The sequence below is a fragment of the Hydra viridissima genome, unplaced genomic scaffold, assembly GCF_058129835.1.
Source record: "Hydra viridissima isolate aposymbiotic clone 2 unplaced genomic scaffold, HvirCarnegie_v1 scaffold_13, whole genome shotgun sequence".
NCBI lineage: Eukaryota > Metazoa > Cnidaria > Hydrozoa > Anthoathecata > Hydridae > Hydra > Hydra viridissima.
In genome coordinates, this window is record NW_028324312.1 from 2,929,307 (window position 1) to 2,944,352 (window position 15,046).

Consider the following 15,046-nt stretch of genomic DNA (forward strand, 5'->3'; position numbering starts at 1 on the left):
CAGGCATGAAAATGCTCTTGAAGTTATACGAACATACTCTAAACGCATTGAGTGAACTAACTGAAAACCCAATAAAGCAGTAAGATCACATAGGAATACTAAACCAGCTTATATTCTACAACATCAACATGATAACAAATGTAAACTATCCTTGAGAATACAGCTCTAAAAAAAAGATTCGGTAAATAATATTGATAACTTGCACAACATTATCATTTGCATGCAACGGTTTGTCAAATATGTCAAGCTATAAATATTTCAGTGCAGCCATAACGTTTTAATTGCAGCTATATACTTTTAATAATATATTCATTCTCATCAATACATCCACTGAAACACTATTTTCACGGGAGTGGTTTAGTTTTAGCTCAGTTTTTTTCAAATTAAAAAAATCTAAAAAAAGATCAATATATATGTGTGTGTGTGTGTGTGTGTGTGTGTGTGTGTGTGTGTGTGTGTGTGTGTGTGTGTGTATGTGTGTGTGTGTATGTGTGTGTGTGTGTGTGTGTGTGTGTGTGTGTGTGTGTGTGTGTGTGTGTGTGTGTGTGTGTGTGTGTGTGTATGTGTGTGTGTGTGTGTATGTAAATATATATAAAGACTTTTAAAGATAAAAAAAGTCAAACTACTGTCAATATCAAAAAAAATAAGAAGTTGCAAAAAAATGGTCAGGTAATGGTTTGATTGTTGAAGATAAAGAATTTCTGGCTAAATTAAAAAACAAAAAGGGAACTTTAGAGTTGAAAGATGCACCAACAGCATATGTTAATGAATTACTATTACATTTAACTAAGATACTGGATAAATTAGAAACCTAAGTTGAAATTACAACTACAAATAAATGCTCGAAATAGTTGTGCAAGAGGACAATAAAAGTCAGTTTGTTAACAATTAAAAGATGCACCAGAAAACAAGACACTGAATACATAATTTCAATAGATTGTCATTTTAGGAAAAAGAATTTGTGTGTATTGATATTTAGTGAATATGCATTTCTGTGTGCTGCCTATGGCATCTCAGGAGCAAATGGTAAGAGCATAATTTTTGTATTTGTTTAGCACACCTACTGAAAATATGTACTTTAAGAACATTTTAAATAACAAAATAAATCTCTAATTAAACAGTTTGTTATTGTTGCTTGTTCTGCAAAATCGCAAGTAAAAGGCAACTAAATACAGATCGACCAATCCAGTTGAGAATGGTCGAAATCAGATTATCAACCGTTTACAAAAGAGGGAGGCACCAATTAATGTGCAAAGAACTATATCAATATAAAGAACTATATCAACAACGATTTATTCTTCAATATACCAATTAAACAGGCTTTTTTTACTTGTTTTCAGAGCATTAGTACCTGTCATATACAGGATGGTCCAGAATTATAGCAAATCAGTTCGCACCTTTTACTATAATTCTGGACCATCCTGTATGGCACCTTTTACTATAATTCTGGACCATCCTGTATAACTTTTCCTTGTTTTTTTCCGATTTTTTCTTATTTTTATTTTACTTTTTGATAAAATAAACATAATTTTTGTCTTTATTTTTAGAATAGTGAGTAAATCTGTTCACCATATATCAACGAATGTTCTCTAGAAGTAGAGGATTGCAGCAACCGAGTATATTAATCAATTAGGAGACATACTGAACTGAGAACAAGTAAAGATACTATCTGATTATCACAAACTTTTTTATAGATAGCAATACCAGCTCTCCACATCTCATTAGAGTCAAAGTGACATCCCCTTGATATAAAACGACTCGATGTTCTTGCAACAAATAACAAAAGAGAATTTAAATACGTTAAGAAGCAGGAGATATTTCTGTCGGAACATACCATCGAAGATGTAAGTAAAAAAGTTCTTATTCAAAATTCAAATCCAGAAGAAAAAATTATAGTTCTGTTATGCATACATTTTTAATGTGTTAGTATAAGGTTACTTACCAATGTTATTGAAATAGGTCAGCTATCTTTCGAATTGTAAAGAAATAGCGAAAGATTATCTCTATATCTTCATTTAAAAAAGTGGAAGGTGAAAATACTATGCTGAGTATTATAACTCTGCTTTTACTTTTTCCAATGATATATAAAATTATCTTTAAAAAATTTATCTTTTTACGTTTTACTTTACGAATAAGAATAGCGCTGAAGTCCGCGGAGGCAGCTTCACAAATAATGGGCAGCTTCACAAATAGGTTATAGCTTTAGACGTGGCATATCTGGGATTGTTTTGATATACACACACTTACAAAGATGTAAGTTGACAAAAAGAACATTGACTGATCAATTTTAAAATATTTTTTTCGTGTATATCAAAGATTTAAAAATCACTTAATCCTCGGTTTACGATGTGGTGAGAAAACAGTCTTAGTAGAGGATTTGAGTTGAAAGAACTGACCTAAAACTACCGTGAGAATTTAAAAATTAAAAAGAACAACAAAAAAAACTAAAAAATAACAAGAACCAAGGTGGTATATTATGTCTTTATTTACTTTTAAGCTTAGAAAATGGATTGTTTAAGAAGTTGAAAGTTGTTAAGTGATAACTTACCATTTGTTTTTAAATCAAAATTTGAAGAACAAAAATTTAAATCATTAGCAATATGAAGGTTGAAGGGTTTTTTTTATGAAAAGAAAAATTACTTTTTTAACAAAAACGAGAGAAATTTTCATATTACTCCCTTAGGATTTTATGTTTACATTAAACCGAAGAGCTTGGAAACTGTTTATTGACTTTTTTGTATTTCGCAAAATTAAACTTAAATACAACGAATAATTTAAGCTATTTGATAGTAGATACTTAATTTTTATTATTGATATATAAAAAAATTAAGCTGAAACAGAAAGAAATATTATTTCGGACTCTATACTACTTTTAAAATAAATTAGATGCTGGAATATATCGAATGGCAGATTTATAACTCCAGTGGCTATTAAGAATAGCCAGCTCTTTTATCGTTCACCTTTGTGACAAGGAAAAAACAGGTCTTTTTAAAAATTTAACAAAATATCATTTTTGAACACACCTCGTGTATGTGAGTGTGTTTTATATACAAATCCACAGTTTTGAACCAATCCTCACCAAATTTTGGTGAAGATCGGATTTTGTTTGTATAACAAAATTTTCACGGTATTGTGCTCACACATTTGGATGCCCAGATTTTACTCTGACTCTGCCCTGATATACTGTACTGGCTAAGGTCAAGGAGGAGAAATTTCACAAAGCGTCTTTAGCAAAAGTTGTTTACCACAATGGGTTCGTGAAACAAAACTTTCACTATATTATGTTCCCACCCAAAACTTTTTCGTGTGATGTTTTACTCTAATTTTTCAAGGTTCTTTTGCCAAACCTGATTGAAGGAATTATCCTTTCTGGGAATGCAAATTGAGAAGAGGTTTTTTTATACAGGATTCCTCTCATTCCAAGTGATCTTCCGTGCGAATTCGCCTTTGCTATGTCCATCAACAAATCTCAAGACCACTTTTAAAGTAGCAGGAGTACACTTGGAGGAACCTTGCTTTGCTCATGGACAACTCTATGTAGTTTGCCTTTCAAAACAAGAAGCCTTTCTGCAAGAAGAGAGCGATAATAGTTCGCATGTTGCCAAAAGTAAGCTGAGAAAAATGCATTATTAGCCTAATAGTTAGTGGAGCAGAAACAATTATGCTTTTCTGGATGTAATAAAATGAAAGATTGTGAAGATCTTAGATTTCTGCTGAAAAAGAAGATGAATATGGTTAAAATTGCAACAAAAGTAAGCTTGACTAACGTTGCTACAATGTTAAAAACAGCAAAGGTTTATTTTTAGTTAGCGCTTTTTAAAGCAAATTTTATTTTAAACTGATAAAATAACTTAAATGTAGATTTTAATGAAAATTTTAAAAAGTTATCCAAATATAAAATCGTTTAAAACTCAATGCAGCATGGGCTGAGAAGTAAAAAATTACAAAAACATTTGAAAATAAAGATTCCGAGATAAATAACGAGTGTCGCATAAAAAAGATATAAAAGAAGATTAAAAAAAGATATAAAAAAAGATATAAAAGAAGATAAAAAAAATAAATAAAAATAAAAAACAATTTTTCTTCTTTTCCTGTCTAACACACTAATTACAATTCAAGAATTAAAAATTTCAAAAAACATGTTTAAATATATTGTGTCAGAGTTTAACTGACCCAATGTGACCTGCTTAACCCAGTAAAACACCTTGACCAGTTTTACTCGACTAGATTGAGACTTTTAAATACATTTTAACCAAAACCAGATTTTTTATGATTTATTTGATGCCTGGCCTATAATTAAGTGTTGACTCAATTTTAGCAGAATATCTGCGGCGAATTAAAAAAAAACCCGAGCAGCGCCGGGTACTTAACCCCTGAATCATACGTCTATTTGTTTTACAAGTTTTTTAAACTTTTTTGGACTCTTTATAAGTTAGAAGTATTTTTGTTCTTTTTTTACGTTTCATTTATCTTTTTATTAAAATTTCTTTATTTTTTAACTCCACATTTCAAGCTGTTTTGAGAAATTGCTGTGCGCTGTTATGTTTTGCTTTTGTTTAGTGGGAGTCTTATATTACTTTACTATTGTATATAAAGATCAAATCAAATAAAATGAGTAAACATGAAAATAATCAACTCCTGTTTTAAATTGTAACAAATATTCTAACTTGACTAACAAAGTGATACATCAGTCAGCCAAGTTAAACATGGATTGAAATACTTTATTTTATACTTGTATATTGGTATTTAAGGCCCCACTCTGAGAAGATTTTGTTTTTCTTTCGTGTTATCTTTATTTAAACTAAAGTAACGCGAAAGAAAAACAAAATTTTCTAAGAATGGCCTTAAATGAATATCCCAAAAAATAATTAAAGGACTTTAAGTGCAGAATTATTTTTTCAGGCCGTCTTCAATCAGAAAATTACATAAGAGATTTCACTAATATTTAAAGTTCTTCAATCATTTGCAGAATCATTTCAAACTTGCAGAATCATTTTCAGTAAAGCAGGTGAATCTCATTCAATTGAGACCAAAGCTAAATTATTTAAGCGTTAGTTGTTGAACAAAACAGGTTTTTATTAATCACTTTTGAGAAACTTTGTTCACCGGATTGAACAGTATTTGAATAGACAATAAAATTCCTAATGCCACCGACACATTAGGAAGCATATCATTTAATTCATTTAAAGTGTTTTAACTTAAGTGGTGGCGCCTGTTAGGGTGGTGGCTCCTGTTAGGGTGGTGGCTCCTGTTAGGGTGTTGGCAGTACAAGATACTTCAGGTGTACGGGTTTGATAAGCGTGCAAATACCGACAATATTGCTCATTAAATGCCCGTACAGCTAACATTTTTTATACAAGTACTTGTATATATCCATACAACTTTACGGACATTTACAAGTATCACTTGTATAAAAAAGATACTACTTGTATAAGCCCGTTCTTTTTACCCAGTCCTATAGGATGCCCGTATATGCCCATTAAAAGACAACATAAAATGATTATATATTTCAGTTGTTATTCAAATTAAATACATTTATGTACACAAACAGACACTCATCTATATACACAAACAGACACACATATGTTCACAAACTTTATTAAAAAGAAGAAGTTCACTCTGAGATTTTATTTTACCTCAAAACTCAAATCTAACTTTTTTAAAAGGCACATACAAGTATATTTAAAATGCACTCAAAATCTATCAAGCATATATGGGCAAATTACACATTTTACGTGCAATGCCCGTACGTACTTGTGTACGAAAAGTCCGGGCAAAGCCCGTACGACAATGCTTTTTCTGCGGGCATTAATACTTGACCCGTACCTATATTCGTACACATCAAGTGTCCTATGACTAGTTGTGGGCCTCGGTCATAGCTTTTCTAAAAGAGTAAAAAATTTTCATTTTTCCACAGCCAGATATCACATAAGAACCTAATTGATAATTTATAAATGGTTGTCAAATGGAGGATCGCCCAACTAGCAACTCACTCTGATTTAGGCATTAATCAATATATGGGAACATGACCCTGAAATCAAGCAAATGTGCCTTTAACTTGTAATTGCATACCAGACGTTTTGAACATTTTGTTAAAGCAAAAGGTGTATTAACAAAGTGTTATATTTAAGAAGAATGATGTACTTGATAACTAATTTACAAAAATCTTTCATTTTATACTTTTTAAACAATTTTAATATTTTTCACATCATTGTATACAGTATAAGAATCGTCGTTATTATATATTGTTAATGGCTAACTATTTCATGTAATAAAATGATTGATATTATATACAAGCCAATAAATGATGCTACAAAATACAGTTCTTGAAACGACGATTCTTATTACTATTTCGATTTGTTTTCGTGTTTCATCGTTTTCTAATTTTTTTCTAAAACCTGTTAGACGGCCCATATAAATCTTTTTTGTAGAACCCCTTAAAAAAAAAAAAACCCTGTAAAGTAAAAATGTTTAATGTATAAGTTCATCTTTTTGTGAGTGTAATAATTTGAAAAACCCCATTTTTTAAAATTTTATTCCAGTTCCAACGTGTTCTAAAAACCCTTGCACTGATGTTATTGCTCAAATATCGAAAGAGCCGATTTTCGACTAAGGTCGTCTCCATGTGATGTCGGTCGTCTCCATGGGATGAAAATCTTCAAATAATTTAGTCGTAAAATCAAAGTAACAGTCACCTATTGACAGTTTAAGCTCTCCAAATTTTTTATATGAATATTTATAAAACTTTTAAATAAATTATTGAGTATGCATTCAAAGTATTGAAAGATGCATTAAAGAAAGAAATCTTCTTTCGTAAATTTTTTAAAAATTAGTACTGTATCGAAACAATAAAAAATTAAAACGAAGAGCGGAAATGAGTAATTGCTCGAACGCAAAAGCATAAAAGCAGAACTTATAGAACCTATAAAAGAGAAACCTGGAAATGAAAAGCAATTTTATTATAATGTAAGTTCGAAGCATTCTTTACTAATTGCGACTTTATTTCTTTAATTAATTTCTTTAACTAATTGCACTTTTATTTCTTTAAGAAAGAAATTGGGGTGTAAAAAGTATTTGCATGCGAAATCTTACCTTACCTAGTTTTAAAAAAGTAAAAATAAAATTGTAGATGCGATTGTTGTGTAAAACCATATCACCCTTTCCACGAATGAAAATTATCGATACGATAATTTTATTCTTGTTCTTAGGGTTAATTTTGGTATTTATTTTGAAAATAGCGTCTGATATCCTAAAGAATATTTTTTGTGTTAACAAAATTGAAATGGTTACTTAACTCATGCCAGAATTTATTTTTTGTTTTTATTTCATATATTTTTTTACACTTTCGTGCCCCGGGGTTATTTTGCATTCCCTAATTGCAATAATAGATTTCTAGTCACATTAAATAACAAACCACTAAAAAAGAGTTTTCAAAAAAAACGCAAGCGATATGTCAACAGTATTATCCAATTTGCTTTTAAAATGAAGCGAAACACACAAAAATGGAACTTCAAGTGTTTAGTAAGTAGTGGCAGAAAATGTTTGAAAAGATAATTGAACCCGTCATTTCGAAAAGGGCACAAGTCACACTTTTTTCGAATTTCACTTTTTTGAGCCATTTTATTTATTTTTTTATTTTTTTTAATAAATAAAGTTCACAAAAACTCTATATGTTTTTTATTTATCTACTCCTATATTTAGTTTTATAAGCACCGTAGACTTTTTTTGATAAGAAACATATTTTTTGTTGATCCTGAAAAGTTTTAATTAACGGACTTGTGTCCTATTCGAAATGACGAGTTCAATTCTCCATCCACTCCCTTCCATCTCACTTCCTCCTGATTTTTGAAAGGTCGGCTTATTGTCATTTGATTAATTCTTTTCTTGACTTGTTACTCTAATATAATAAGTATAATGAAATTATTTATATCATTTTTTCTTTATCTAAACAAACATTTACAGAAATAAAATGTTAATGAAACCAAAACTACCGAAATTTCGGTTCAATAAAACCGTAACCGAAATTTGAGTAAAACGGAATCCGAAATCGAAACCGAAACAGAAATCGAAACCGCCACTTGAAAGCCAATATTCGGTTTCGGCCGCATTATCGATTTCGGTCGTTTACTAACTCATACTATCGTCGATAACCAGTTTTTGTCTGTAGAGAGAATTCTCTATCCATTCCCCTCAACCTTACCGTTTTTTAAACTCTTTAAAATACGCACAGAGTTTGATAAAACTGTCTCTAATAGAAAAATGACATCTCGAATTTTTTTCAAATATAGTCGAAATTTACCCTACTTACGATTTGTTTTTTATTGTTATTAGTAAATTGTTCAAGATCTTAAAAAAAAAAAAAAAAAAAAAGGTATTGAAGAAAAAAGCCGTGCGGTTGAAGAGAAACATTAAGTCTCGTGTAAGCCACGTCATCTTATTCAACTTTTGTCTATATTTCGTCCATCCGTCAAAAAAATTTTCCTCCTTTAAACTTACAATGTTGTTTACTTTCATTAAGATAATATGAATATATGTAAGTTATTGATCTTGTTATCAGAATGCCAGCTAAATATCTAAGTTAGTTAACCAAGTTTTTTTTTCCTTATGAATTTAAGTTATAAATTTTCTATAAATTTTGGTGCATCATTTGGAGCCATTTTTACTGAATATCAGTATTCTTAATCCAGGTTTTACATGATGGAAAAACGTTCTTTGAGTAAAGCACTTCATATTAGACATTCCTACATTTATTACACTTGAGATCAACAATAATGCGATGAAGTATAGCCTCTTTCTTTACCCGTAGACTTACCCCCGTGAACTTTCTGCACAATTATGGTCTTACTTTTAGTTTAGTTTTAAACCTCAACAACTGATCTCCTGACCTCCTCACAACTGTACTGATGCATCCAAACTCAATAATTGGCTGAAATAAAAAGCACATTAGAGCCGTAAATATAAAAAAGCCCTGCAAGAAGATGGACCGCTTAAGTAAATATGGTTGCTAATCTCATTTATTGATCTCCTTGAAATATTAATTAAAAACTTTTCATTAACTTGTTGAGTTAATAAAATTTCATTTATCAACTTAAAAATTGATGAAAAATGTAATTTTGGCAAGGCTTGAATATAGAAAAAAAAAAAAAAAAAAATTACAACCTCAACTTTTGTCACTTTGGAGCAGCCAGTGATAGGGTTGTTGCTTTCCAATAAAAAAAAAACTCTTTACTCATAATTGTTACATTTTTGCTGATTGTTATCGTCTGTTTCGGTGCTTTCTGTTTTAGCTTTACTTCTTGTGAAAATGCTTTAACTTTAGCTTTCTTTACAGTTTCACAGTTTTGTTTCTTAAATTTATAGAACGTGTCTTTCATTTGTAGAACGTGTCTTTCATTTATTCGTGTTGGGATAAATGGCTTCATAACTCGATTACCTTGCATTATGCACGCTAAATTCACACGTGCGGAATATCGGTATGTAACAGGTGTAACTATTAAAGCATTATCTTCAATATCTCGACAAGATTGTGTTTTGTCTTGCCTCAGTCAATCTTCCTGTGTTATAGTTAACTACAAAAGAGATGGTAGTTCTTGTGAATTGATTTCGTCTATAGGTTCCAATGTGGCAAACGATGCTTGGGATGTCTACAGCTCAGATCTCAACAATGACTATGTCGTAAGTAATATTGATAGTATACTAATATGTGTGCAAACCCTTTTTAAAAACTCTTGTAATTATGTTCTATTTTGAAAAAAAAATACTTGAGATGCTTTTACTTTTTGAATTTCGAGTAATTTATATAAACTTTTCTATTAAACAATAAATTTAAGTTTGAGTAGATTTTAAAGCTTTTCCATTAAAACGTAAAAAAACCTGATTCAGATTGGTCAAATTTGTGAGCAAGTAAATCCTTGTGCAAGCGGCCAGTATTGTAGGGACGTATGCGGAGCTAACAATCAGCATGCATACGTTTGCTTAGGTGAGTTTTGATTAACTTGAAATAATAAAACCAATAAAAGTATTTTTTTAATGATATTGAAAATAAGAAAATAGTTAAATTCCACTTTTAATGGATAGAAAACATAAAGCAACTTTTTACATTTAGCAAATAAAAACGTAGCTTTAAATGGAGAGTTTACCCAATCCAGTTATTTCGATACAAATTCATTTCCTGTTAAAAATGCAATTGATGGAAATTATAAAAGTACGTCTATCTCAAATTATGGTACGACAATATGGATGAAGCTAGATTTAAAGTACGTGTATAAGGTGAACCAAATAAAAGTCTACAACCGATACGACTGCTGCTTTGAAAGACAAAAAGGCTATTCGCTAATGGTCGCTTTATATGACAACGAGGTCGAATACACAAAAATAGGTGTTTTAACTGGTATTTACACTGAAGTGTTTTCAATTGATGAATTCGTTCAGTTTGTATTAATTACAAAAACACCAGGAGATCAGTATCTTCAGATCGGAGAGCTGGAAGTCTATGTTTGACTTTTGTTTAGGGATTCATAGAAGATTATGTGTTAAAAAAAACGAACTCAATTGAAAATAATTCTGTAATCAATGCCACTGATTAATGAATGTTCGAACCATCTTTTCAAAGCCTTTGATTTTAAAGATAATTTTTGAGGACAACAATGAAGAAAATTGTTATCCAGTATATGTAATAATAACATTTCATTTAAACGACAACTTATTTTGGTTGAAATCATTTTTTTTAGTATTTCACGCAGACTTGTTGATTTTAAACTATTGTAAATAAATTGTGTTCGGAAAAGGTTGAATTAAGAATCAAAAAGGATTGTACCACTAAATTTTTCTTTGCGATCGCCTGTGATTGATGAAATTACTTAGCGTTATGTAAAAAAGATTTAATCAGCCCTGCTAAAAAATAGACATTGAATAAAATACGGTTTCTCAACAACCGACTACCGCAAACCTCAAAACTGTCCGCAACAACAAAAATAAAAACACCAACTAAAAACCAAACACCTACTACTCCAAGCGAGTACATTAAGGATATAAATCTTCATCAAAAACCTCTGTTGCAGCACATCCTCTTTAGCAGCATCACAAAACCTACAGAACATTAAGGATCACATCCTAGAACCACAGAGCGAATACGAGATAATAGAAAACATCGAGAAAAAAAAAAGTACAAATATAAAGTTGATAAATAAAAAGCATGGCGGAAACAAAGGAAACTGAAAAGCACGCAAAACGAGAGCCCAGAAAAACAGAAAAACGAAAAATACAAATATAAACAAAAAAACCCACTAAAATTATCTAAATAAATATGAAAAGAAATGAAAAAGAAAGAAATGAAAAATAGAAATGGAAAATAGACAGAGGCGGAGATAAGTTTTAAACAATATTTGGTATGCTGGCATTGTTGTCGCATTACTACAGAAAACACTATAGGCCGGAACTACAAGTATATTTTAAGTACTTAAAAAAAGGCTCAATTTTAATGAAAGAAATTTGCTTTCCTGAAAGCTCAAGAGAAGCCTTTTTTATTTATTCTGCAGTTTCGATTAGTGATTAGTGTGGTTGAAGCTGACATCTTCGAAATGTTTTCTCGCTAATCTCAGTTGATGTTTTTGTAGCTCTTTGGAGTCAGTGTAAACTGTATAGCCTGTTGGTACACGGTCATCATGGATCATGACAATGCCAACCAACCTGACCCAAGAACGCCACTTATATGGGCTGATAGCGTACAGATCAAGGTACCCTGTGATGCAAATTTTGAAATCTTTTAATTTTGTCCGCGCGAAATAATTTAATTTGAATGTTCAAGTGAAGTGAAAATTTGACTTCATTGTGCGTCAATAAAACACCAGTAAAATGAGAACCACTCTATATAATTTGATAAAAATTGCTGCAAATGTAGCCTATAGCCACACCGACCGGTGGATAAAATCTCAGTCGGATTGGTTAATTGGTTAAGTATTTACAGCGGTTTTAATTTAAATTTTATTATTTTTTTGCAACTTATACCTCAAAATGTTACCAATTACAGTGATATTTGGTCACTATTTTTAAAATAATGGTTCCATGAGTGTTCTACTATGTAATACCAACAATTTTTATTATACTTTTTAATTGCTACACGTGCCGTTTTCATTTTATAGACCAAGATATTGATTTGTTATTTAAAGGGTGGTTTGACTTGGCTTGCACATAGCGTAAAAATCTCAGCATTTCCTATTTCTGCCAAAGTGCAAATAAACCGTAAACGAATGTGTAAAACCTGGTCGAAAGACTACCAGTCTATAAAACAAAAAAAGACTACGTTTCTGTTAACTAATTTTTATTGACTTGAAACCTTCTTAAAGACATTTACTTTCAAAATTACGTCAAAAAATAACTATTTAAACCCTTTTTTTTACTTTTTTTTTACCATTAAATAACATCTGATCACAATTTAAAAAATATTTTTTTATTTTTCTTCACGAAAACGTTATTAATAAATAGCTCAATATACTCTTTTGGTACAAATGCTCTACCATACTATTTTTAAATGTAATATCAAAACTCATAATTTTTAAATTAACAGCATTTAAAATGTTCTTTATAAACCGTGAGCTATGATTTTCTGCTCCTTATCTCTAAAAACTCAAATTATGCCAGCAGTTCTTTAAAGATGCTTACTGTTCAGATCAGTTATGCAGCAAAACAATTTTTCTTTGTACTCTGGATGATTAATGTTTCGCTTATACCTTGACCAATGTTGATAAAAATCTTAATGAGCAATTTCAACAGTTTGTTCAATATAGGGTCCCAGGGGGATCCTTTGTGACTGATGAAATCTTTGATGTCGTAAAAGACGGTGTGAATTTTAGGTGTTTTCACTAGTTATCATTAAGCAACACCTTTTAAATTTTTCAGCGAAGTCCAGCTGTAGGATGAATCCAAACCAAGCCTTGACTAATTTGAAACTTTTAAATGCTTCAATTATGTGAAAGATGTTGGGAACCAAGTTTGATAAGCAAGTTGCTGCAGCACATTCACATTTTTAAAAGCTTTCTGCATTCGTTTTCGTCAAACTGGCCCCCATGGCATGGGCTCAGTTGATTGTGGAGGGCAGCTGGCCACATAAGTTTTAAGGATCTTGAAAAGATGACTGACAACTCCTAATAGGAGATCCAATTCCATTGGTGGGATGATTTCCTAAATCAGAAGATTGTCAGGCCCGCTGATGATTGGTTTTCGAATAATATTGCCGAACAGCTTTGCATTCCAAAACTAGTTTAAGCCCATTTAAATCAATTAATGATCAAATTTTTTTAATTTTTGAGTGAGCTTCTAGCAAATCTTCTGATACCGCAACAACAACTTTTCTCTTGACTCCAGTGTCTTGCCAGTCCTTTGAGGGAGAGACTATTTTTGTGGCGGTGAGCTGGTTTCATCCCATAACGCAGTATCAAAAATTCTCAGACAAAACTTGAGAAAACCTTTGCTACCATCAATTTCGAGCTTAAAAAATAGTTACCAGAAATTTTGCGAAATTAAATCACATGATTCGCAAGACTTGATAAATTATTGCTGTGAGCAACAACCCAAACAGTACCAGAATCTCCTTTTCCGTCGGTGATTTTTGTGTCACTGCAAGTGAAGAAATCACTTAAATGTTGGCCTGCTCTTAGGAAATTCATTTAACAATTTAGCTCTACCGTCTTGCTGCTTGATGTTTGGTTTACAGTTCTTCCGGGAAGTAGTTTCTTTAGTTTACAATACTTTGGCTAATAGTTCCTTCCGGAGATTCTTTTCTGGGAATTCTTTATTAGAAATAGTTTGAGATGCAAATTGTTCGGCTGCTTTGGGATCTTTTGCTGCTAAAGGATGAAGGTTTTCCTTGTACTTTATTTGAGAGCTTTGGTGTGGCAAACCTTTTCCTAAAGGGATGAGGCATTTGTTGAAAAGCACACTTGGTTCTTTCTCAATGGTGGTTTGCTCTTCAAGAGGATGTTTTTCTAGCAGCTGGAAGGTTTTTATTGCAACTTTGAACGACCAATTTGGCAGATTAGGCAGTAACACATTTTTGCTCTTGTTTCAACTCTTTTTTTTTCTTATATATAAAAAAAAAAAAAAAAGTCTCGCTTGTATTGACTTGAAATCAAACAAAGGGGGGAGTGCAACTTCTTCCCCCTCTGGTTTTCTGCGCAAAGTAGTTCTGCACGATTTGCGGAGTTCTTGTGGAATCACTGATATTGATCTTGTTCTTGTACTGTTGGCATATTCGATCTGCTTGGAAAACAGTAAGCTGTCTTAAACATTTTTTCAGACGGAGCAAGCACACAACTTCGATTTTCATTTTGAACTTATGGTTGATTTGGCATTGTATTAATTCACTAAATCTAACCGCTAAATCAAACTCTGCCTTTAACAAAATTAATCCTAAATTTATATTGGATAACAATCCACTTAACATACTTACAATTATTTATATTAGTGATAGTTATTAAGAATTGTTAATGATACTCATTAACAATAACAATTATTAACATATTTATACATATATAAGTTAATGCTACTTGTCACACTTAATGACAATTTAGAAGAGATCTTATTTGATGAGACAGTCTAACAAACGATTTTTACTGCTCTTTAAAGGTCTACTCTGCCCTTCATAAAATTTCTCTCTTTAAAAATGATTACACTTTTAGAAAACTTTTGATAGAAATTTTCCCTTTTTGTGCCTCTGCAATTATTTTTATAAAGTTCTTACAAACTTTGTTTAAAAACAACTCTAAGCTGTAAAGATTGTTTTTCCTCGGACTCAGGCCTCCCAAATTTTTAGCGGTCATTTATCTTAGTTATCTTATCTAAATTTTTTAAGTCAATTAAATTAGTCAATATAAAAAATATTTGGTTTTCTCAAAGTTTTTCTGTTTTAATAGAAATAAATATTTCTTATTTTCTATGTAGGTATCCTTAGAAAAGCTTTTCAATCATTTTAAAATATTTTTATGCATTTTGGCAGTGGTTTATACCTTAGGAAATGCTGAGATTTCCACGCTATGCACTCTAAAATGAA

The 15,046-nt window shown here is 31.1% G+C and overlaps 1 protein-coding gene across 1 annotated transcript; it reads left to right on the plus strand.

Moving 5' to 3' along the window:
* Positions 1-6,843: 6,843 nt before the first annotated feature.
* On the plus strand, positions 6,844-10,815 carry LOC149880064 (uncharacterized). Its single transcript, XM_090070839.1, has 4 exons — positions 6,844-6,966; positions 9,381-9,675; positions 9,883-9,979; positions 10,106-10,815. The coding sequence occupies exons 1-4, from the start codon at positions 6,944-6,946 to the stop codon at positions 10,498-10,500; spliced, it is 810 nt and encodes a 269-aa protein (XP_089926965.1). The 5' UTR covers positions 6,844-6,943; the 3' UTR covers positions 10,501-10,815.
* The last annotated feature ends 4,231 nt before the right edge of the window (positions 10,816-15,046 follow it).